Genomic DNA, 25728 nt, shown 5'->3' on the forward strand with positions numbered 1-25728 from the left:
TATGTTTGTAATGCCAGCACTTGGGAAGCCAGGAATTCAAAATCATCCTTGACTACATAGCAAGTTCCCAGCCAGCCAGACTACACAAAACCTGACTCAAAAATAAAAAAAGAAAGAAAAGCATTTACAATAAAACTCCCACCAATTAAGTACCACCAGATGCTATTCTCAGTGGCAGTAATCTGTTAAATTATCATTTAATCCTCACAACAATCCTGTTCTCATTTTGCAAATGAGTGACTGAAGCTGTTATATAGTTTGCCCACAGTTGTACACCACATTAGTGGGAAGGAAAAAAAAAGTGAAGCTGGAAATCGCTACAAGAAGTATGAGCAAGAGGCCGGGGGTGGTGGTGCACGCCTTTAATCCTAGCACTTGGGGGAAGCAGAGGCTGGTTCTCTGTGAGTTCGAGGCCTACAGAGTGATTTCTGGGACAGCCAGGGCTGTTACACAGAGAAACCCTGCCTCAAAAAACAAAAACAAAAGAAAAGAGAAACATAAGAAAAGAACAAAACTACTTGTTAAAATTAGTACTTCTGATCCTTCATGGCTCCGAGAGGAAGGCGGCTCATGAGTTCGAGATCAACCTAGGCTACATAATGAGACTATGCCATAAAAACAATGAGATAAAAATACAGAAGGGCCGGAGAGATGGCGCAGCAGTTAAGAGCACTGGCTGTTCTTTCAGAGGACTCCAGCTCAATTCCCAGCACCCACATGGCGTCTCATAACTGCCTGTAACTTTCGGGGAATCCGTGGCCTTCACACGGACATACCTGCGGGCAAACCACGGGCACACGTGAGATAAAAATAAATTATGTAAAAAAAAATACAGAATCATCTCTGAGATAATGTTTGACAGAAAGAACGCAGGGATTGGATGACGACTTGAAGTTACGCTCTCCAAAATTCACAACTTTGTCAAGTTTCAGGGCTGGTCACGCTGAGTTTCAATTTTCTCCAGTTACTAAACGGAGGTAATATTTACCCCATGCGGCTTTTGTAGGAAGAGGCCCAGTGAAGCGATTCTGGTAAATGCGCATTGTTAATCCCAAAGTGTTACGCTCGCCTCAGAAGCGTCTTCTTCCAGCACCACCTTGAGAAAATTTGACTCGCACAGGCACGGAAATCACGTACTAACTTTCAAACTCTCCGGGCTCACCATCCCGGAGGGCGGCGCACGGCACTACGGGATTTGTAGTCTTGGTGAGATGCCGGCTCCTCCTTACCCCCTTAAAGGAGGAAATGGATGCAAGACCCGGAAGTACTCGTCCCCGAGAGGCGTGCGGGTTAGGCAGGGAGGTCAGAGGTCGCCGGGACAGAATGCGTTCTCGTGTTGCTATGTAGTGGAGGAGCACGTTCCGTCCTGCAAATTCTGGAAGGTTCTTGAGTTCAATTGGGACGGCGGATGCGGAATTCCTGGTCTCCGGCCTGAGGTGCCCGCCCGCCGGCCGAGCCGAGGCGCTGAGGGCGCTGCCATGTTTGGCTGCCTGGTGGCGGGGAGGCTGGTGAGGATGGCTCGGGCGGTGGCAGGAAGGGTCGGTGACTGAGAGCCGCCGGGTGCTGGCACGGTGCACGGTGCCAGGAACGCGGGGACACCCACTCATTGTCTTTTTTTTTTTTCCCTTTGCCTGGGCGTGTGCTATGGGGAGTGGGACGCTTGCCCAACTCTTAGACGTGTTTGAATGGCTGTCAGGATATTGCTGCATATTATTGATTGCACATTTTGTTCCACGTCCTGGGCTGAGTGTTGGAATTATTTCGTTATTTCAGCTTTCTGCGTGGCGGTTTTTTTTTTTTTTTTGGCATTTCTCCGTAACCTTGGTAACTCCTGAGACAGTCATTCTCCTTGCAGTTCAGGAACCTACACTCACTAATTAGATAGTGTAAATACTAGCTTAAAAGTAAAGCTGAAATTAATAATCGAAAGCCAAATGTTTTTCAGAGATTTTTAAATTGCCCGGGCAATAAGTTTCTGTTGGGTGTATTTGGAAGGCCCCCTTTCTGAAGTTTACTGACCCAGTTTAAAATTTTCCACCCTGTAAAATTATGCTTAAAATAATTGGAAGTTAACTAATAGAAATGATTGAAATTTGTGTGAGCTATTCTTTGGTAACCAGCGAAGGATTCAAGTCAAATGCTTCCTTACTATATTTGCTTTTCCAGAACGCTAGAATGAAATGAGTGCCTGGAATTGTTGGGGGATAACCCAGAGTGAATCTTGTTTGTTAGAGACCATCTTGAGACCTGACTTGAGACCTTCAGAGCTGTTTTTCTTTGTTTCCTCCCTCCTTTGTTAAATATTGCAGCCTCTTTGTCAAATTGTGCCTCACTCGTGCACAATTACTGCTCTCAATCCGTTTTCATCAGCTTTTGATGATGTGTTTTGTACACGAGGCTCTTAGGAAACCACGTGGTTAGTGTTCTAGAGCTTATTTTCTGCCTCCAGCTAATGGGAGGCCCCTCTGGAGGTGGGATAGAGGTAACACTGGTGATCTACTTTTGGAATGCCCCAGTTCTGGAGCTGGAAGACGAAAGAAACAGTTTAAGATGAGTGTGGAACTCAGATGCTTGACATAATAAATTCTAGCCTGGTGTCTCACACCTGTAATTCCAGCTATTCAAACGGCAAGGGAGAAGGGTCACAGTTGTGGCAAGTGCCTTTAGTTCCAGCAGGCGGGAGGCAGAGGCAGGCAGATTTCTGTGAGTTCAAGGCCAGTACAGCCTGGTCTACAGAGTGAGTTCCAAGACAGCCAGGGTGACAAAAAGAAAAAAAAAATCTCGAACAAACACCCTTTTTATTTTTTTGTTTGTGTAGCTATGACTGACCTGGAGCTGACCCTGTAGACCAGGCCAGTAATGAACTTAGAGATCAACTTGCCTCTTCCTTCCAAAGTGCTGGGGTTAGAGGAATGTGCCCCCACACCCGTCTCAGAATTCTTGTTTAATAAGCCCAACTGGGTTCAAATCCCAGCACCGCACACACAAAAACAAAACAACAAAAAACTATGTAGAATCAGTGTCATGCTGTGGACTACTCTGGAAGGGAATTTTAGAGTTACATTTGCTTTATTTGTCCAACATCAAATTTATGTAATACATATCCAGTGGGTATTTCTTAAGATTTTTTGGGGGGTAATATTTGTCTTTAAATTGTGTCATTAGAAACCCTGTCTCGAAAAACCAAAAAAAAAAAAATTGTGTCATTAGACATAAATGAAACTGCAGGACAAATAGACCTACTAACATCTCAGAACCAAGATACATTCTTCTCTTGCCAGAAAATCCACCTATTGAAACTTATGAACCCAATTTTCATTATTTGAATTTTTTCCTTTTTTTCTCAACAGGGTTTCTCTGTGTAGCCCTAGTTGCCCTGGAAGTTGCTCTATAGAACATACTAACCTCAAACTCAGATTTCCATCTCTGCTGGGATTAAAAGCCTCCGGCACCACAACCAGCCGTGATTTTTTTTCTTTAAGGAGAAAAGTACCCAAAGAAAAAAAAAAGAGAAAGGTTCCCCACTCCATTTTCCATTTGTTTGCTTTAATTATGGTGAAGTATTAGTGTATAGTTGGATATGGTGGCTTATCACTAATCATCCTAGCACTTAGGAGATGGAGACAGGAGACCAAGGAATTTAAGGTCAGTCTTGACTATGTAGCTTGGGTCACATGCATAAAATCTTATCTTATAAAGAGAGATTGGAATGTAGGTACAAATTTACAGAACATCTCTTGCCTGTGCAATAAAAGTTGAAGCAAATACTTTGCCTTATGGTTATTTCAAGACCTGTGAATATCATAATTTCTCATGCATTTCAAGAAATATAGCTGGGCTTTGGTGGCGCACACCTTTAGTCCCAGCACTCAGGAGGCAGAGGCAGGCTGTTCTCTGTGAGTTAGAAGCCAGCCTGGTCTACAAAGCTACACAGAGAAACTCTGTCTTGAAAAAAAGAAATATATGTGCTAAAACTAGATGAAGTTGAATTAAGTACTACAGGAAAGTTTGGTTTATATTTTTGTTTTTCACTTTTTGGGGTGGGGGTTGAGACAGGGTTTTTTCTGTATTGTTTTGGAGCCTGTCCTGGAAATCGCTTGGCAGACCAGGTTGGTCTCGAATTCACAGAGATCCATCTGCCTCTGCCTCCCTAGTGCTGGGATTAAAGGCATGTGCCACCAACGCCCAGACACTTTATTTATTTATTTATTTTTGGTGGAAAGTTTTAAGTTGGGTTAGTAAATTTCATAAAAGGGAATCAGAGCTTGACCTTAAAACACTCAGGCCTAGTTAGTATAGTGACATGTACCTGTAAACTTGCCCCCCCCCCCCCCAGGCAGAAAATTAGAACTGAAGATCATCCTTGGTTATATAATGAATTTGAGGCTGGTGTGGCCTCTGTGAGATCCTGATAACTCAGCCTTGACATCTTGGAGTTTAGTTTAAGAACTTTATGTTACCTTATAGATGGAGTTAAGTAGTAACTTAGTTTTTAGGGTTTCTTGTATTGGTAGGATAGAAAATTATAGAGAAGAAAAAGTAAACATTTAAGTAGCAGCAAATACTGGACATAGAAAATTAGTTCCATCAGGTATTAGGAATTCAATATTTGGATCAGGAGGATCATGGTAGCACAGGCCTTTAATCTTAGTACTCCAGTAGAGGCAGTCCTGGTCCACAGAGTAAGTTCCAGGACAGTTGGGGGCTACCCAGAGAAACCCTGCTTCAATAAATAAACAAACAGAATAACTCTAGTGATGCAGATTGTTTGTTTTGCTGAATACCAATTACAGCAAAAAGAAAACAAAAACCAAAAAAACTCAACCTTATATAAGCGAAAATACCCGAGTCCTCTCAGAATTGCTGTTTCTTGCCAAGCATATGGATATAGTATTATTAGTACTCCACAGGATCTCATTTAGCCCAGGGTGGCTTCCAACTTGCTATATAGCCAAGGTTGGCCATGATCTCCTGGTTCTCTGTCTCTACTGTGTATGCCACCACACCTGGTTAATCACTAATTCTTGTTCTTCCCATAAATTAAGGTTTCTTTAGTTTGAAGATTAAATAGTAAATGTTAATCTTTGCAACTAGTTGAACAGCAGGGTTAGGTTCCTGAGAACCTTTGGTTTCTGCGTTTATTTATTTATTTATTTTGTTTTTTGAAGACAGGATTTCTCTGTATTGTTTTGGAGGCTGTCCTGGAACTCCCTCTGTAGACCAGGCTGGCCTTGAAGCCTTTTCCTCCCAAGTGCTGGGCTGCATTTTTTTTTAAATCATGCCATTACTTTGTTTCATATGTATTTGTGTTTAAGAACTTGTATTATTGAGCCAGGAGTGATAGTATACAATGTAATCTCAACATTTCAGGCTGGAGAATTATTGTGGGAGTTTGTGTGAGTTCCAGGATAGCACGGGGAGTATAGAAGGTTTACATAAGTCAGTACTAGGTTAGCCAGGGTTAAGTAGCAATATCCTGTTTCCAACAAGAATCATTGTTCATTGATTAATATTCAGCGCATGGCCTAATACCATTATTCCTCATACCTGAAGAAAAGTATAACAATGCATTTTTCCATGGAGGCATTTCATTGCCATCTTGTAAGTAGGAACACCAGAAATACTTTATAAAGTGCTACCATTATAAGTATAAAAAGCACAAAGTGGAAAATGTGGCACTAAATATGTTGCAAAAAGGACGTTTGTCACAACATGGGTACTGAAACTAGAAGGCACCACGCAGCTTTGCCCTATCTTAGCTGGAAATGTTGTTTTTTTTGTTTTGTTTTTTTTTGTTTTTTTGTTTTTTTTGTTTTTGGTTTTTACGAGACAGGGTTTCTCTGTATTGTTTTGGAGGCTATCGGTCCAGCCTGGCCTCGAACTCACAGAGATCCGCCTGCCTCTGCCTCCTGAGTGCTGGGATTAAAGGCGTGCGCCACCACCGCCCGGCTGGAAATGTTTTTTGTAGGGCAACTTTGTTTTGTTTCTGTTCTTCCTCTGAGAGTGTTGGTGAATGACTGAAGAAATCCTACAAGCCTTGGGTTATAAATAATTTTAGTGCCTGAATTTGCTAATCTAGAATCTTAGTAAACTGGGTACCCATTTAATTGTCTGACCCTCTGTCCTTCAGAATTGAATATAAAAGCCTAGTGGTGTTAAATTGAACACACTTTCATTTTTACAAGGTTTTCGTATTCAAGTCTCATGTAGCCCAGGCAGTCTCAAACTTGCTATATAGGTAAGAATGAATGACCCCTCAAGCCTTGGGATAACAGGCAAGTGCCACCAGGTGCTCATTCTTAAAATGCTCTTAAACCATAGTTATTTGTTTTGTAAGTAAGAAGCCATTAGGGAGTTTCTGAGTGACTGCAGCAGTATTTGATTAAATGAGTATGTTAAAGCTAAATATTTGGTTTAGATTTAGTTTTTGGCATATTTATTTGGTGGTTTTAGAATTAGAAAGTTAGGCCAACTAAGCGTGGTGTTGGTATCCTGATGACAGTTTGTAGCAGTACTAAAGGTTAGAGTAACTCATCACGTTCTCAAACTAAGACTGGTTTCTTATTTTCTAGGTGCAAACCGCTGCACAGCAAGTGGCAGAGGATAAATTTGTTTTTGACTTGCCTGATTATGAAAATATCAACCATGTTGTGGTTTTTATGCTGGGAACAATCCCATTTCCTGAGGGGATGGGAGGATCTGTCTACTTTTCCTATCCTGATTCAAATGGGGTGCCAGTATGGCAGCTCCTGGGATTTGTCACCAATGGGAAGCCAAGTGCCATCTTCAAAATATCAGGTCTTAAATCTGGTAAGAATAATATTCAAATAGTGTCTTAGTTAAGCTTTCTCCTAAGCAGCATAACACAGAATCCAGCTTTGAAGGTTCCACCATGTTTTTCTAAGCAGGTAGTCTATACTCCTCTTTTTCTAAGAATGACGATGCAGAAGCATTGACAAAGTAGGAAGTGAAAGCTCCCTGGGTACGACGTTCTTGTCTTCTGACCCTGAGGGAAACTACTCACTCTTTACTTTGGACTTTCCGGAGTTCCTGAATATTTTAATAAACAAAGGTAGTCGTCCCCGCTGCCCCCACTTTTTAGTGTGCATGTCTGTTTTAAATACAACTAGATACAATTGCATAGGAAACAAAATGGGAAATTCATTAAAAATTTGAATTCTTATGGCTCAGTTGGTAATGCCTGACCACAAACATGTAAAAAGTCAGACATGGTGGTATGTGCTTATAATCCCAGCACTGGGGAGGCAGAGACAGGTGTATCTTGGAGTCTTGCTGGCAGCTGCCCTACCCAAACTGACGAGTTCCAGGCCAATGAGAAATCTGTGGCAAAAACAAGTTGGACAGATTCAAGGAATAGCACTGAAGATGACCTCTGGCCTCTACAGACATGTGCACACACACACATGTACTTGAACAAGTACACCTGAATGCATTCACACTTCCTCGTGCATACACATACTTGTATATGTGAATATGTATACCTACATGCTCATACATGTGAGCATGCATGTACAGTTGTTTTCAGCTTTTATGTTTGATCTCTAGCATTCTTGTTTTTGGTTCTGTTTACAATGAGGGGGCATAATCTTCACTTTAACACTTTGAAGTAGTTTTTAAAGAAATGTGAAAATGAGCTTTGATTGGGTACCATTTGCTACTTCTGAAGCTTTGTCTAGATGGAGGTGTGTAAAAACTCTTCAATGTATTTCTTATAAAAAGTAGATATGGAGGCCAAGTGAAAGCTGACTTAGGCAACATAGATAACATGTTTATATACTTAATAAATAGGTGCCTGCTCTGGGAGTTTAAAAATAACAAGTTCTTGTCTGCAGTAATGGCTCAGCAGTTAAGAGCACTGACTGTTCTTCCAGAGGACCTGGGTTCAATTCTTAGCACCCACAGGGCAGCTCACAACTGTATAACTCCAGTTCCAGGGGGTCCAACATCCTCTTAAGACATACATATAGGCAAAACATTAATGCATAGAAATAAAACAGAGAAAATAGACGTAGCTGTGAGTGTTTGTAAAAAATACTGGGGAGAATGAAGAACTTCCAGTGGTTAGGGAAGTTACCTGGAGGAGATAGTATTATTGCTCTTGGGAGAGTTTGCCAGTCTTATGAGACCTATTGGCATTCCTTCCTAAGGGTAGGTATAATTTCTAGGTGAAGGGGTTAGTCAGAATTTGAGACTGTGCTCTGTTCAGAATGGCACAAGGCAAGAGTGTGTATGGCAAGAATAGGTGTGTGTGGATCATAAATGGAGTGGATACTTTGAATAGGTCAGCATTTCTAATGTGCTTGAGGTACAGACCTGTTTGATAATGTTTTCCAGAGTTTGTGTACTAGAAATGCAAACAGAATTGACTTGAAAATTGAAGTTCTAAATAGACATACTGTGACTAAGTTGAATGGTTAAGATACTTACATCTGCATAGAAAGCTAGGAATGTATACCTCAGTGGTCAGAGCTCTTGCCTCCCATGTACAAGACTCTGGGTTCAAGGCCAAAAATCATAATGTTGACCTGTCCGCCAGAGGGCATCACTTCATACCATGTCACTCACGAGGTAAGACTTGTGGAACTGCACACTTGTCCTGTGGGCAGGGCTGCCTGGCTTACCTCTCCTGTTGGTGAGAACTCTGTACCTACACTCTACCCCTTTCCACTGCATATTCTTTCATTTCTTGTTCTTCTTAGCCACTTTGTCACCTTAAGACTTCTGAAGATCTTCCGTTTTTCTCAGGTCTGTCCTTGTTCACTAGTTTCTCATTCACTGTCTGGTGCTGCTGTCTTACCTTGTAGGCCCTGCTTCTCCTTTGTATCCGTCCTCTGTGGCACCTCCCCAGTGTAGGCAGCTACTGCCCTATTTTCTGACATCACAAGTTGTATTTTCTAGAATTATGTAGATAATGTTATATAGTGGGTACTTTTTCAGGAGATGGCTTCTTTAATTGAACACAATTAATTTTGGAATCTTCTATATTATAGTGTGTATCACTAGTTCATTCCTTTTGCTATTTTTTTTGTTGTTGTTTGTTTTTTGTTTTTTGTTTTTTTGTTTTTTTTTGGTTTTTCGAGACAGGGTTTCTCTGTGGCTTTGGAGGCTGTCCTGGAACTAGCTCTGTAGACCAGGCTGGCCTCGAACTCACAGAGATCCACCTGCCTCTGCCTCCCAAGTGCTGGGATTAAAGGCGTGCGCCACCAACGCCCGGCCCTTTTGCTATTGTTGAGTTTCAAGCTCTTTTAATAGAATTTCTGAACACATGCTGCAATTGTTTATTCATTCCCCTCTTTTTTTGACTATGTAGCCCTGGTTGGCTTGGAACTGACTAGAGCAGATTGGCCCTGAACTCACTGAGATCAACCTGCCTTTGACTCCCAAGAGCTGAGAATAAAGGTGTGTGCCACATGTCAGTCTGTTCATTATGCTTTATGAGCATTAGGGCGATTTCTAGATACTTGATTGAATCATACCTGCTCAGTAGGTAAAGGCACTTGTCATCAAGCCTGATGGTCTGAATTTTCTAGGACTGACTCTTGCAAATGGTTTTCTGACCTCTGACCTCAGCACCTATACTGTGGCATAGATAAAAAATAAAATTTCTATAAACGTGTATATGAACTTTTATATGGCATTTACTTCTGCTTCTTTCGGGTAAGCACCAAGGAGTAGAATGACTGGATAATATAGCACTCGGATGGATACCTTACTGTTGAAGAAACTAGTCTACATTCCTGCCAGCTCTTGGTATGATCTGTCTTTACCATGCCAGTATTTTCGAAGTAGTACTTCATTGTGTTTTTAATGAACGCTTTCCTAATGTCTAATGATACTGAGAAATCTTTCTTATGTGCCTTTTTTCCCCCTCAAAGACAGGGTTTTTCTGTGTAGCCTTAGCTGTCCTGGAAACTCACTCTGTAGACCAGGCTGGTGTGCGCCCCTACCTGGTTCTTTAATGTGCTCAGCTCCTTAGGTCCCCCTCTCTCCCTTCTTTTTCCTTTCCTCCTCAGTCAGGAGAACTTGGCATATAGTTTAGGAAGGTCTTGAACTTGAGCTTTCTCTGTGTCAGCCTCCCAGGTGCACATTACAGGAGTCTTCTACTTCTGGAAATTAGAGCTTTGAGAGTTCTTGGCATGAGCTCCTTATCAGATGTATGGTATGAAAATACCCTTTTCTCCATCTTTGGCTACTTTTTTTTTCTTTGTGGTATGTTTACTTAATAAGAGTTTATACTTTTGGTATTCTGTCTAGTACAAGGTATGTTTTGAAAATCTTTTTTTTCAATTCTTGGTAAATAGATATCTAGTAGTAACAGCACAATGTGTTTAAAAGACAGCCAAGAGCAAATTGTCCTGTCATTGAGCTCATTCACTTGTTACTTTTTTGGGATTCTTCCTGTTTTTTTTTTTAAAGTAAAATATAGACATACATTAGTATTTATTAACTTAAATTTTAATGTAAGTGTATGTGTGTAGGTACAAAGGTGCAGAGGTCAGAGGGCAACTTTTGGGATTTGGTTCCTTCACCATGTGGATACAATTTATGAAACTTGGGTTGTCAGCCTGATAGCAGGAACCTTTACCTATTGAACCATCTTACTGGACTGTATTTATTTAGTTTAATAAGATAGAAATATATGGAAATAGTTTTTTTCCTATATAGGGTTTTACTGGACTGTATTTAGTTTAAAAAGATAGAAATAATATGGAAATAGTTTTTTTTTTCCCTAGATAGGGTTTCTTTGCCTAACAGTTCTGTTTTTATTGTTTTTCAAGACAGGGTTTCTCTGTGGCTTTGGAGACTGTCCTGGAATTAGCTCTTGTAGACCAGGCTGGTCTCGAACTCACAGAGATCTGCCTGCCTCTGCCTTCTGAGTGCTGGGATTAAAGGCATGGGCCACCATAGCCCGGCTTGCCTAGCAGTTCTGGCTGTCTTGGAACTTGCTTTGTAGACCAGGCTGTCCTCGAACTCACAGATATCCATCTGCGTCTGCCTCTTGTGGACTGAAATCGAAGGCATGCACCATCACTGCTCTGCTGGAAACGGGTATTTTATAGTGTTTTTTAAACAATAGAACCTTAGTTGGAAAATGATGGAAAGATCATTTGGTCTGTATTTGTAGTAACAAGCAGTAGAGGAGGAGGAACAATGGATTGGGGAGCAAGGATGCATGGCTTATAGTGGGTTTCACTGTCCCTTCAGGAAGCAGTGAAAGTGCCCTATCTTGTCCATTTTGCTTTGTCTTTAGCCACATTCCCTTTTTTCTTGTGACACTTAAGAGGCTCTTGAGAGGAGGGCCTCACTCTCCCTGGGGGAATGAGGGGATAACGGGGGGGGGGCTGGGGGGAGGGCACGGGAGGAGGGGAGGGAATGGGAGAGGGACCTGGAACTGACTTGTGAAGCAACCTCGTTTCTTATCTAAATTTAAACTGGAAAATAAAATATAAAAAAAAAAGAGGCTCTTGAGAGGATCCAACCCAGTAGAATGAATATATGCTACAAAAGGCTTATTAGATTGGCTTATCCAACGGGGCTAAGAGATCCAACAATGGCTGTCTTCAGGCTGGAGAGTTCAAGAACCTGGCAACTTCTCAGGTCGTGGAGCTGGATGTCTCAGCAGTTCTGATCTGCTGAAGGTCTGGAGGGTTTGGAGACTGGTCTTCTTCAGTTCCATTGGAAGACTGAGGGATCTGGGTTCTAGTGGCACTGAAGATGGCAGCAAGAGCTGATGGCAGGCAAACGAGCAGCAATGCTTGTTCCTCATCATAACCAGACCCAAGAGTTTGTCCCTGGTGATCTTGGTGTCATTACTTAGAGGAACTGTCAAAGGGAGACACTCAACAATCATGAACTGGCGCATTTCTTACGCTTTCTTACTGCTTTATTTTCATTCAGCCTGAGAAAATTTAGTAAAATAATAAGTTAAGCTAATTCAATCACTGTAATTGAAATTTTAGGGATAATGATATAATGTCCTCATTTTCTCCTTTTGAAGTTAGACTAAAATGTCTGTTGTGTTCAGTGTGGTGGCTCATATTTTTAATGCTAGGGCTACTTAATGATACCTTCAGAATCTAATGAGTAATACTTAATCATTGTTTTCATTTTGATAATGAGCAAGTTATTTAAAAATAGTTTCTCCATATTTCCATTTTAACATGGCTGTTAATGATTTTATTCACTAAAAAGAAATTGTAAGTAATATGCAACTTAAATATTTAGAGACCCTGAACATTTTAACATTGGATGTTAAAATTAGACTTGTTCTATATGCATTTGTCTTGGCCTGAATGTATATAAGAGTGTCACATTCACTGAAACTGGAGTTACAGACAGTTGTGAGCTGCCATGTCAGTGATGGGAATTGGACCAGGGTCCTTTGGAAGAACAGTCAGTGCGCTTAACCTCAAGTGTTAGAATTCTTAAGTTTCTACATGCTAGATAGTCTCACAGGAAATGTAGTATTAAAATCTGAAAGTTCATGGGTTTGTGATAGATTCCTATTTTGTAACCTTTGAGATACTTCTTCAAGCCCTGAGTCTTCCACTTGATTAGGTTGAGCAAAGCTAACCAAGCCCATTGAGGCACTGTTGCTGAAATTCTTTTTTTTTTCCAAAAATTTATTTTGTATGCAGTGTTCTGTCTACATGTATGCCTGCAGGCCAGAAGAGGGCACCAGATCTCATTATGGATGGCTGTGAACCACCATGTGGGTGCTGAGATTTGAACTCAGACCTCTGGAAGAACAGCCAGTGTTCTTAACCTCTGAGCCATCTCTCCAGCCCCTGTAATTATTCTTACAACCACCAGCTCTCTAATATGGTATTTAGGTCAGCTCAGAGTTGGTACTTATGTGCTTTGCTTTAACATTTTTATTTTTATTTATTTTCTTCTGTCTTTGACATTCTTTTCAATTGAATTTTAAAGCTTGTCTGTAAGGTGTATTTCTTTACCTTTTTTTAGTTTTTCCTAGAGGTTATTCACTTTTTATAACATTTCATGAATTAATACTATAGAAGTAAAATCTATATATGTTGACAGCTGTGAAGTTAAATTTGGTAACTTTTATAATATCTCCGGTTTTCCTTGCTTAGTGGTTCATTTAGTAAAATTCTGAATATACTGACAAATTTAGGGCAAAAATAATTTTGATTATTTTGAATTAAAAATATTTGTATAAATTCTTACTATTTTTATACTAAAGTTTAACACTGGTGGGCTTTTTGTTTGTTTTGTTTTATGTTTTGAGACAGGGCCTCTCTACATAGCTTTGGCTTACATAGTCTTAGAACTATTAGACCAGCTTGACCTTGAACTCACAGAGACCCACCTGCCTCTGCCTCTCTGGTATTAAAGGCATGTGCTACCATACCTGATCATCACTTGTGTTGTTGATAGGCATCAAGGCTTCAGGTGATGGGAAGCCAGGTGCACTATTAAGATATTCTGCCTATTTTCTCCAAAGCTTAGAATTTCACATTTTTTTCATAGTCAAATAACAGGCAAAAAGGCTATTTACTTACTTTTGTTTTAATTTAATTTGGCCTATGACAGCCAATGTGTCCTGAGAATTTTCTTAGTGGACAGTATCTTTAATTTTCTCAAGTTCTTTTACTGGCCATAGCCTTGTGTTGTATAGCTATCTCATTAACATAAAAGGTACTCTATGAACTCAATCCATTTCCACATATAACTAGTGTATCTCAAGTTTTATATTAGCACTGACGTTTGCTTTTTCACTTGTTTCTTTAAGTGCCATATCTGAGCCCATAAGTGGTATCTGTCCTTTGTGGTATTAATTTTAAGAATCTTCAGAAAACTTGATATTGCTTTCAGCATTCAGAGAGTCAGCTGAAAATTGATTCAAGTTGAACATCTGTTAAAACCTGTAATAGTTGTGAATAACGTTAAGTTTTGTGTTGTGATAAATCAGGAATATGAGTATCATATTTTTAAAATTATGAGTTAAAATTTTGATTCTGAATTTAGAAATAGAAAGCAGTTTCTCTTGCCAAAGAGAAAACTATATCAATAATGTATGCATATTTATGTGCATTTGTCTGTCAAAGATAAATGTTTGCAGAGTTCATATATTATTTGAAGAGTTTGTTGAAGCCACATGCACATACCCGTTCATACACACAAAGTTCAATTTCAAACCTTCCTTTTCTCTGTAGGTTAACTATTTGTAAAGTGTTTCAAGAGACAAGGAGGAAATAGCGCAATGCCTCAGTCAGGGAGCATTCCAGTGACATCTGCAGTGGAGAATTATATGGAGAATGGGAAACAGAAGAGACCAAGATTGGAAGAGCAGGTGGGGGAGTAGGACCTTAGGTCAGATATGAAAACACTTACATAGAGTTTGACAAAGTTTTCATTGTGTTTGCAGCACTTTTAATATGTTATACTTAATAAAATAATAAGAAATAGTTGCTCAAATTGTGGCATAAGAGAAAAATAGATATGAGTAAGTACTGTAGTAGGGTTTTATAAACTACAAACCTTGTTATTAAAAGGATTATATTTTGTGTTCCAAGCCTTCAGAGTAAACTAGGTACCTTGTAGTTGAGTTTCCTTTATACTGTTTTGACCAAAGCCTGATGGTGAGATACTATTAGTCTGAAATTCAAGTTTTTAAAATATCAGTTCTAGAGGCTGGAGAGATGGCTCAGTACTTACTGATCTGGCAGAGAACCTGGGTTCAGTTCCCAGCACCCACTGGCAGCTCCCAATTTGTCTTTAACTCTAGTTCCAGAAGATATGATGCTCTGCTCTGGTCTCCATGGGCTCCATGTACGTATATGGTACACATACATGTAGGCACTCACACATACACATATAAATAAACAAATCTTAAAAACCTCATTTATAATTTTTTTTATATTAGGGATATGTGTGTGTGTGAAATGAATGTAAGACAAGCTCTCATTCCTAATGAGTTACATTCCCTAATCCTGCATCAGAGATTTTAGACTTTATTTTGAATAAGGAAATTAGTGGAGAATATAAGAGTTGTACAAAGACTCCTTATTCTTTCCCCACATTATCATTTTTGCCATATTTGTCATTATCTAGATACAGATTGGATATATTTGTGTGTGTTTGATGCATGCGTGTGTGTGCCATGCTGCATATGTGGAAGCCAGGGACTGCTTCTCCTTCCACCATGGAGATCCCAGGGATTGAACTCAGTTTGTCAGGTGTGGAGTCTAGTGCATTTACCTGTTGAGCCATTTCACTGGTCCTACACACATTTGCTTTTCTTCTTTACTCCTGAATGTGTGAGCTTATATTTTGTAGGTTCATGGCATAATCTTGCCTGTAGAAACATAATATAGTCATGTTCAACATTAATGCAGAGTACTCTCACCTAATTTGCAGTCTGTATTAGTTTTGTCATTTGTCCTCAAAATGCCTTTTGTAATTGTTCCATCAGTCTTCATCTAAGATCCAAGCAGGATCATGCATTGCATATCTGTTACACCTCTAGTCTCTGATCTGGTACAATTGCTTAATTTCCTTTTGCCTTTCATAACAATAAGATAAAAATACCTATGAAAAAGGCTGAAAATTTTTATAAATCTTCGTTTGACTTTGACTTTTCTTTATCTCCTCTCCCTCCTCCTCCCCTTTCTTTTTTTCCTCTCAGTTTTTTGAGACCTGGTTGTTTTATGTAGCCCTGGCTGGTCTCCAGCTCTCCGATTCATCTGCCGCTGCCTAGCGCTGGGATTAAAGGTGTTCGCCATCAAACCTGGCTGTGATTGCTTCATTACATAATTCTACTCTTCCTTTTGAGCTTGCTGCTGTATTTTAACAACTGTTCTTAGCTTTTCCTATATGTGGTGTAAATGGTCTCTCGATCAGTTCAGTTTCCAGAAGGAACACTTACATGAACTGTAGCTTTGTTTTAAAATTATGTTGGGTTTGTCAAGTTTGTCAGAAACCAACTCAAGAGGCCACTATGAGTCTGTGTTCATGGTGAGAGGGCGTTGGTGAGTCGGAATGGGACCTTGTGCCCTCCCACACTTCCCCACTCAGATAACTGAGTGGTTTCATTGTGAGTAAGGATTAAACAATGACTTAGAGTGCTTACCAAAGAATATGATGGAAATGGGTAGAATAATGAGCTGGAATGGACTGTGACTTTGGAGCTGGGCTTCTCTGTTTTGTTCCTCAGTGGTGCTTGTTATGGGTATGCATTCTTTTTTTTCACCATGGGCTGGCTCTGTTTTTGTCCCCTCCTCCTTTGTGTGTGTGTGTGTGTGTTTGTGTGTGTGTGTGTGTGTGTGTATGTGTGTGTGTGCACATGCGCACGCTCCAGTGAATGTATGTATGGGGCCTGTATGTATTTTCCTGTGCTCATACATGTGAGGCCAGAGCAGGACTTGGGATTTTTCACTCTCTGTCTTATTCTTGAGAGACAGGGTCTCTTAACGAACTTGAAAACCATCTGCTAGAGAGCTTCAGGGATCTGCATGTTGTGTCCCATAACCCCCTGTTGAGGTTATTAGGTGCATACAGCCCTAGGTCTAGTTCATGAGCCATATCTCCAGTTTCATAGTTTTTGTTGGTTGTTTTTGAGAGATGGTCTTTTGTAGCACAGGTTGGCCTCAAACTTCCTAAGTAGCTAAAGATGGACTTAAACTCCTGCTTCTACCTTCCTAGGGCTAGGATTACAGGTGCACACTACCATGCCCAAGCGCCAAGGGGTCTTGCTACGCTGCCCAAACTAGTCTCAAAACTCGGGGCTCAAGGAATCTTCCTGCCTCAACCATAGAAGTAGATGGGACCTAGCTCTAGGTGTGTGCTTTCCACCAAGATGTTTTACTGTAGAGAACTCACATAAAATGGAAATAATAACTACAGTGCAAGTTGTTTTGCAAGCATTAAATGTAATGTATGCAAAATGAAAGGATAAGATAGAAGATATGGAAAATACATTAGACATAAGATATGTAAAGTGGCCCATTTGGTGCTCAGTAAATTGTTATTTTGTTCTCATAGAATTGTGAAATGCCAGTGCTAGAAGAGATATTAGAAATCACCAGATTAACTGAATATGGTGGTATCGCTTCACCACCTTAATCTCAGCATATTGAGGATCAACAGTTTAAGGCCAGCCTTGGCTACATGAAATGTTGTCTCCAAAAATAAAACCAGAAATCACCCAGATAATGAAACTTGTTCAGAATAGCTAAGTGACAGTATTGCCTCAGTTAAGAGTTTAAACTTGATGAGAGTAAGAACTATTAGTATCTTCTAACTTGGTAGAGTTTAGATATTTCTGTATATTTGAAATATCCAAATTCAGATATGTTAAACATCAAATATGATATCATTAGGTAAGTTAATGCATTTACTGACTAAAGTTTTAAAATGTACATTTTGAAACTGTTAGTGAAAAATGAATTTTCATGCTTGTTTTCCCTGTTAATAATACAAAGCAAAGATATTTTAAGTATATATTTCACATATTAATGTGTAAAAGATATATTTTATATATTAATATATGACAGATATATTAATACATAAAATATACATTTGATTTCTAATCTTTCTGTTCAATACTGAGAATGCTGTTAAGATGTTTTCATGTAACTTTGCAGCATACGTTGTCATATTCAGATGTTACTGTGTGGCAACTACTTCCTTTGCTGTAAGAATTTTCAGTTCTTTGGCTGCTACGTGTACATACAGTATCTGAAATAGTGGGCTTGTAGCTTTTTAGTTTTTCTCTTACGCACTTAATTAGATGAATTATATTTCATGATTTTATTTTGTAGACATCTTTCAAAGAATGGAGGGAACTTTTACATATACAACTTTCGGTATTGTTCCTAGGAGAAGTCCACTTTGGTTTTTGAGACAGGCTCTCACTGGGACCTGGGTCTTGCCAAGTAGGATAGGTTGGCTGGCCAGTGCTGGGATTACATATGCGAACCACCATACATAGCTTTTTATGTGCATGCTGGGGATTAAATTCAGGTCCTCATTAGGTAAGCAATTACCCGACTGAGCCATCTCCTCAAACCCTTTACTTACATATTTTTTTGAATAGAGTAGAAGCCTATTTTTATCTTGGAAATTACAGAAGTCCAGTAGGTCATTTTAAAAATCTAAGATGTATTTGAGGCTATATTTACTATTCCAGTATCTCATACACTATGGCATTCAATCAAGAAATTATTTTACTTTCAACTCATCACTTACTTTTAACTATCCTAAAAGGGTTGAAATATAGTAAGAAAGAAGAAGGAATGATGCAATTGCTCATGGCAGAGGTTAGCTAGCTTTTCTGTAAAGGGTCACATAGTAAATATTTTAGTCTTTCTAGACCACAGGTGATCTCTATGGCATATTTTTCTTTAAACGTCTTTAAACATTTAAGCTGTATTCTTAGCTCCCAGGTCATACAAAAATGGAATGTGAGCCAGGTTTGCTGACATGTAATCTTCATAGAGCAATTTTTTGATGTGTAATCTTTCCTTCCTTCCTTCCTTCCTTCCTTCCTTCCTTCCTTCCTTCCTTCCTTCCTTCCTTCCTTCCTTCCTTCCTTTTGGTTTTAAGACAGAGTCTCTCTATGTAGCCCTGGCTGTCCTGGAACTCACTATACAGGCCAGGTTGGCCTCAAACTCATAGAGATCCATCTACCTCTTTGCCCCATGTGCTGGGATTAAAGCCATATGCCATTATGCCCAGTCGTAATTATGCTGTCTTTAAAGGAAATATAAAAGGAGACTGGAGACATGACACAATCTTCATGGCTGGCTTTTATTAAACAGAATGTGAAATTCACACTTTTCAAGCTTTCTTCATAATGATAAAAAGAAAGAAATAGATGAGAAGTTTCATGGCTAGACAAATGCAAGGACAGATAAAAGAAATACATTCTAGAATGAGAGTGAAGTTGATAATATTAGCAAAAATCTTAGATCCTGAGTCTTTAGATGATCTTCTCCTCAAATGAGTTTCCCCAAGTAAGTATTGACCTCTGAACTGTTTCTAAGGACCAAAAGGAAGTATAGTATTTTACCAGTCATATAAAAAGAACTTATCACACAGTATTTGGTAATATACTGAATATGTGGCAGAAATATATGCAGATCCTGAATGTGGTTTTATGTGCAAAGGTAATTGAAATGAAATATACAAACGTGCTGGGCAGTGGTGGTGCACGCCTTTAATCCCAGCACTTGGGAGGCAGAGGCAGGCGGATCTCTGTGAGTTAGAGACCAGCCTGGTCTACGAGAGCTAGTTCCAGGACAGCTTCCAAAGCCACAAAGAAACCCTGTCTCGGAAAGAAAAAAAAATAGAAATATACAAATGTGAAAAAAAATTGTTGGGTGGCTGTATTAGTTACTTGTTCCCTTGCTATGACAAAACACCTGAGCAAAGTGACCTAAGGAAGGAAAGGTTAACATTCCTGGAAGTTAGGACAGCAGGAATGACTAGTCAAATTGTATGGAGTCAAGAAGAAAGCGATGGGGGCTGGAGAGATGGCTCAGAGTTAAGAGCATTGACTGCTCTTCCAAAGGTTCTGAGTTCAATTCCCAGCAACCACATGGTGGCTCACAACCATCTATAATGAGATCTGGTTCCCTCTTCTGGCCTGCAGACATACATGCAGGCAGAATACTGTATGTATAATCAATAAATCTTAAAAAAAAAAAAAAGAAAGCGATGAATGCTTGTGCTCAGCTCTTTTTATTCTGTCCAGGACTCCAGCCCATTGAGTAATCCCGCCACATGCAGGATGGGTGCCCGTTTAGCTGTAAATATTTTCAGTTTGATATAGCTTACAGCCATCCAAGAGGAGTCTTCTCAATTGTTAAGCTTCTAGATCAAGTTAATGTTGGACATGTCTGTGAGGGGTTGTGTTGATTATTAGTTGGTACAGAAGTGCCTACCCCACTGTGGAGCACGATTCCTGAGGCATGTGGTTCCTGGCCGTGTAAGAATGGTAGCTAAGTATGAGCCTGAGAGCAAATAGGCAAACAGTGTTTCTCCATGGTTTCTGCTCCCAGCTCTGTTTTGAGTTCCTGCCCTAACATCCCTTGATGATGGACTGTAACCTAAAAGTGTAAGGCAAATAAATTTTCCTTTCCTTCTCTAAGTTGCTTTTGGTCAGAGTGTTTTATCACAACAGGAGGAAAACTTGAATCAAGGGTCTTCCCATCTTAGTTAGCCCCATCTATGTAATCCCTCACAAGCATGCATGGTTGTCTCTTGCTTGTCAAGTTGACAGAGTAACTATCATAAATTGGTCATTCTTGAGGAGCTATTTAATTTTCTTTTTATATTAGATGTTAGTGTGTGTGTGTGGCACAGCATGTAGGAGGACAACTTGGAGGTGTCATTGTTTCCCTTTAACTTTGAGGATTCTGAAGACAGAACTCAGGTGTTCTTGGTGGCAGGTGCCTTCACCCTCTGAGCTACCTTGCTGGTTCTCTTAATTTTAAGTATTTATTGTCTGTGCAAGTAATCCACAGGATACATGTGGAAGTCAGAGGACAATGAAGCGCTTGGTTCTTTTCTTCCACCATGTTGGTCCCAGGAATCAAACTCAGATCGTCAGTCTTAGCAGCAAGCACCTTTACCTGCTGAGCCATCTCACTGACCCCATAGTTGGTCATTCTTAATAAAGTTTATAAATGTAAAAAATGAGAATGGTTGGCATATTTTGGCTAGAGAAAATGATCTTCAACAAATTCTGAGCCACTGAAGGTTTCAGAGTTCCAGCTTTGAAGTATTGCATTTAACAGTGCATGTACACAAAAAGAAGAGGATGTGGCCATAAACGGAACCTGCTAGAGATCTGGTTTATGAGATTTATTTCCTTCTTCAGTGTGTGGTGATGAGATCTGTAAGGTGCATATATTGATTCCGTGTTATTGTGTGACTTTTTCTGGGGAGACTTGTGTTAGAGAGAGCAGGATGTTCATATTAAAGGACAGCTAGCATGAATTTCCTTTCAGATGAGCTGTATCAGTAGAGTTATACACTGAGGCCTGAAGTGGGCAGCAGGCCTTTTGGTCCAAAGCAGATGTCATAAATAGCAGAACAGGAACACTGAAGTGAGACATCCCTCAGTTACCAGCATCATAAAGAAAAGCTTAATACTTCTTAATGTGTAAAATCAGGGAGAAGTCCTCAAGATAGTTTGAAATTTGTAGCACCTGTAAATTTCTTTCAGGAGAAGGAAGCCAACACCCATTTGGAGCCATGAATATTGTGCGAACTCCATCTGTTGCTCAGATTGGCATTTCGGTGGAATTGTTGGACAGCCTGGCTCAGCAGACTCCTGTGGGCAGTGCTGCTGTGTCCTCAGTTGACTCATTCACGCAGGTAATGCATACATATTCCATCCCCTTTTCTGCCCTCTCCCCCATTATGGTATAGTGACAAATTTGTGTATCTTTATGGTGTTTAAGATAATGTTTTGATATGTCTACTTTGTGAAGTAACTAAAGCTAGGTAACATGTCTGTGATGTTGCATTCTTCCTTGTATAAAAGCATGCTTAAGAGCTGATGTCTTAACAGATTTCAAGTGTACTTTCAATGTATTATCTTTTGTACATGAACTTTGTATTCGATCAGGAGCGATGTCTCAGGTAAAGAGCACTGGTTGTTCTTACAGAGGACCCAGGTTCAATCAGCATCCACATGGCAGCTCACAACTGTCTGTAATTCAAGTTCCAGGGGATCTGGCATCCTCACACAGACATACATACAAGCAGGCAAACACCAATGCACACAAAATAAATAATTATTTAAAAAAAAAACCATAAACTTCGTGTGCTTTGACCAACACCTTCCCATGTCCCCTAACTCTTGACAGCCACCATTCTCCTGTCTGTTTCTGTGAGTTCATAAAGTTTTTGAGGTTTTAAATAAAGCACTTGTACTCATTGAACATTTTATTTTAAAATATTTTAAGTATATAAAGTACAGAGAATAAGTTAGGTATTCCACAGATTTTTATTTTGTACTTAGTGTCAAACATTTTTTAAGTACAAATAGATACAAAAAGGTAGACAAAATAAAGGAATACCTGTCCTTGTAGACTTTTAAAGAGTCCAGTCTCCCTTACCACCACCCCATTCTGATTTTTTTTATATTCTCTCATGTCTACTAATTTCTGGGTTACTCCCTCCTTTGTCTTTCGCATACATTTTTGCATTTCGCATACATTTTTTGTTTCAGTTCTTATTTGTGCCCAGAGTCTGCAAGTAGAAACCAGACCACTTGACATTCTTCTGGAGCCATTCCTCTTCAAAATCTCTGCTCTTTCCTTTAAAGATTCTTTTCCCTATGGTGATTGAGTCTCTTATGTAATCTGTTTGGATTGTTTTCTTTTACAATTGGTATAGAAATTCCTTTATTCCTCTTCTGTGTTGAATTCCTTTATTTTTTATTTTTCCTGCCCTACCTCCAGGAAATTATTGTTGTTTTAATAAATTAGACCCACCAGAGTAATAACACCTTTGTCCTGTATTATGTCACATAAACTCAGGTATATTTTTACTCTTTTCCTTCAGTTAGTTTAGTTGTCTGCCTCTTTGCAGAAATTTTTACTTTCTTTTTTTGTTGTTTTGAAATAAGGTCTCACTATGTAGTCCTGGCTGACCTGGAACTCACTATGTAGATTAGGTTGGCTTTGGACCACAGAGATCTACTTAACTGTGCTTCCTTAGTGTTGGGATTAAAGTTGTATGCCACCACTGACCAGCTGCTAGTGAAGTGTTAATGTCTAATAGTCCAAGTTCCTTCTCGTCATCATAATAGCACTAGGTGTTGTTACTAATCATTTTAATCACTTTGTTCAGTTCCAGACAGTATCACCTTGTCAGGGTATGAAAAAGTTCATTAGAATTTTGTTGACAGTAGCATTGAATTTATGTATTTAATTATGGGGAGACTTGGTTACCTTTTAGTCTTGGTGGTTGCTGTGAGCTTTGTTTCTTTTTTATTTGTTTGTGTTTTGAGACAGGGTTTCTCAATGTAGCCTTGGCTGACCTGGAACTCTCTCTATAGACCAGGTTGGCCTCAGACTCACAGAGATCCTCCTGCTTCTGCCTCCAGAGTGCTGGGATTAAAGGCATGTGCCACCACTGCCCAGCGTGAAAACTTTGTTTTGTACCCCCCCCCCCAAGACAGGGTTTCTCTGTGGCTTTGGAGGCTGTCCTGGAACTAGCTCTTATAGACCAGGCTGGCCTCGGATTCACAGAGATCCACTTGCCTTTGCCTCCTGAGTACTGGGATTAAAGGCATGCACCACCACTGCCGGCTGGCTGTAGCTTTTCTAATGATAGTTAAGCTTTTATGTTTCTGTTAAGACAGACCTTACATGAGAAAATATGGTGATTGGAGGAGAGTGGTATTAGAGGGGTGTGCAGACACTGAGACGAAAGAGGAAGATTTTCCCTTTACTCCTGCGGACCAGTATCATCTTATGACTACCCTAAACTTTCCTCACTAGATTGTCTTAGATCTTACTCAGATACCCTGTCTCTTTACTGCTGGCTAGCCCAAAACTAGGTAGACCTAGGTGGCCTGGAACTGACAGAAATCTACCTGTCTCTGCTTCTTTTTAATTTTTTTTAAAGATTTATTTATTTATATAATGTTCTGCCTGCATGTATGCCTGTAGGCCAGAAGAGGGCACCAGATCTCATTACAGATGGTTGTGAGCCACCATGTGGTTGCTGGGAATTGAACTCAGGACCTCTGAAGAGCAGCCAGTGCTCTTAACCTCTGAGCCATCTCTCCAGCCCGTGTCTCTGCTTCTTGAGTGCTTATATTAAAAGTGTGTGCCACCACACCCAGCTGTCTTAGAACTTATATTCCTTAGAACCAAGTTAATAAGGAATATTTTTAAATAAAAGTATTAAGGTCTAAACTGAATGTTTAATGTAATTCACTAACATCAATTATTAACTTTTCAGTTCACACAGAAGATGCTGGACAACTTCTACAATTTTGCTTCATCATTTGCTCTCTCTCAGGCCCAGATGACACCAAATCCATCTGAAATGTTCATCCCAGCAAATGTGGTTCTGAAATGGTATGAGACAGTGTCAGTCTCTGGGATTAAGGCTTTAGTAAATATATATATTTTGCCTATGAATGTATTTCATCGTTGAGAAGTAAACATAGTCTTTTATTGTAGATGTCAACATATGTATATGTTCTATAGTGTTCAGATTTGAAATACTTCATACCCTAAATATCCTATTAGACAATATCCATTAGGAATTCATAAAGACAGGGAAAGATAATTGTCTGTGTTTTAGGGATCACTATGCGATGATACATTGTATATATGTTGAGTTAGAAATATGTATATATGGTTGAACAGTAGATTAGAGTGTTTTCTCCCTGGGGCTGGAGAGATGACCCAATGGTTAAGAACACTGGCTACTCTTATAGAGGATCTAGGTTTACTTCCCAGCACCCACAACTGATTATAACTCCAGTTCCAAAGGAGCTGATGTCCTCTCCTGGGCCCAGTAGATATCACTCACACACATGGTGCATATACATGCATGCAGGCAGAATGCTCTTGCAAGTAAAATAAATATAACTCAAGAACATTAACAAATAATTGAAAGTCAACACACTTGGCATCATGTGGCTTGCTCTGCACCTTGAACATAAGACTATTAAATATTTTCCGCTGGCTTCCTATATTTTGTAGAGCTTTCTTTTCACTTTGAATGTCCCAGTGTGGAGCTGTTTAGGAAGCTTTGTAGGAGGTGGTACTTTGCTGTAGCAAGGGGCCCCGGAATAAAATGGGTTTGTGTTTTATCCCAATGCTGCTATAGCTTTGAGCAAACCCTTTTCATGGATCTGCAGTCTCTGCAGTGATTTCTAACATGGGATCTGTCTAATTGCAGAGGTTGAGGTGATTGCCACTCTCTTCAAGAGTCAATCCCATCTCACCTTAGGTCACTGTTCTTGCTTTTTATAGTGATAACTTTCAGAGTTCCTTTCATAGTTTTTTTGAAATAACATAAAATGATTTTTGATAAAAGTTATTTGGTTATGAAATTGTGATTGAAATGTTCTTATATAAATCTGAATTTTCTTTTCCAGGTATGAAAACTTTCAAAGACGACTAGCACAGAACCCTCTCTTTTGGAAAACATAATTTGAATAAAATAATTTGTCATGTCATTTAAAAGCATGAAGTCAAAGGGGTCATGAAGCCTACCTTTCAAAATTGCTTAGTGACTATGAAACTGACATAAAACCCTTATAAACATTAGAAACATTGAACACGGAAAATGTTCAATATTAATTGCCCTTTCCCTTATAAGTGTGAAAATACTTCCTGGAGGCAAACATTTTGTATCGGCTGTCATTCGTTTCTTAAAATAAATCCTACTCACAGTAGTTGTATTTGAAATACCATTGCATGTGTAACCTTTTTGTTCATTCTCACAGTTCTTTGCTAGTGTAGTTAACTTTGTTGTTTGGTTTGTTTTAAGGGTCTCACGTGGCTCAGGACAGCCAGTAGCTAAGTTGATTACAGGCTTGATCCACCATGTCCTGCTTAGAGTAGTAAACTTTAAAGTCAACTATTTCATAATTGGGGAACTTTAGAAAAGCATGTCAGATATGAACACGTTAGATATGTGTTTTAAGACAGGAAAATTATCTTCAGGGTGTTTTTCTCCCCCCCACCCCATCCCTGGTGTGTG

At 39.6% G+C, this 25728-nt stretch overlaps 1 protein-coding gene across 3 annotated transcripts; it reads left to right on the forward strand.

Annotated features, from left to right (window-relative positions):
• Positions 1 to 1261: 1261 nt before the first annotated feature.
• Positions 1262 to 25433, forward strand: Hikeshi (heat shock protein nuclear import factor hikeshi). Of its 3 annotated transcripts, none has more exons than XM_040728763.1 (5): positions 1262 to 1508; positions 6573 to 6810; positions 21218 to 21369; positions 23971 to 24089; positions 25121 to 25433. In XM_040728763.1, exons 1-5 carry the CDS (start codon positions 1479 to 1481, stop codon positions 25173 to 25175), a joined length of 594 nt encoding a protein of 197 aa, XP_040584697.1. In that variant the 5' UTR covers positions 1262 to 1478; the 3' UTR covers positions 25176 to 25433. The 3 variants fall into 3 exon arrangements, with proteins under 3 accessions (XP_040584697.1, XP_040584708.1, XP_012971698.3); XM_040728774.1 differs by having other exon boundaries at positions 1263 to 1436; XM_013116244.3 differs by lacking the exon at positions 6573 to 6810 and having other exon boundaries at positions 1263 to 1508.
• The last annotated feature ends 295 nt before the right edge of the window (positions 25434 to 25728 follow it).

The sequence above is a fragment of the Mesocricetus auratus genome, unplaced genomic scaffold (genome assembly GCF_017639785.1).
Source record: "Mesocricetus auratus isolate SY011 unplaced genomic scaffold, BCM_Maur_2.0 Super-Scaffold_4256, whole genome shotgun sequence".
Classification (NCBI taxonomy): Eukaryota; Metazoa; Chordata; class Mammalia; order Rodentia; family Cricetidae; genus Mesocricetus; species Mesocricetus auratus.

What these genes read in the sequence shown, in the direction of transcription:
- Hikeshi (XM_040728763.1), top strand. Translation starts at nt 1,479, where the DNA reads ATGTTTGGCTGCCTGGTGGCGGGGAGGCTG. An exon ending in CAGTTGACTCATTCACGCAG is followed by an intron (nt 21,370 to 23,970) that starts GTAATGCATACA and finishes TTAACTTTTCAG; the next exon opens with TTCACACAGAAGATGCTGGA. An exon ending in GCAAATGTGGTTCTGAAATG is followed by an intron (nt 24,090 to 25,120) that starts GTATGAGACAGT and finishes TTTCTTTTCCAG; the next exon opens with GTATGAAAACTTTCAAAGAC.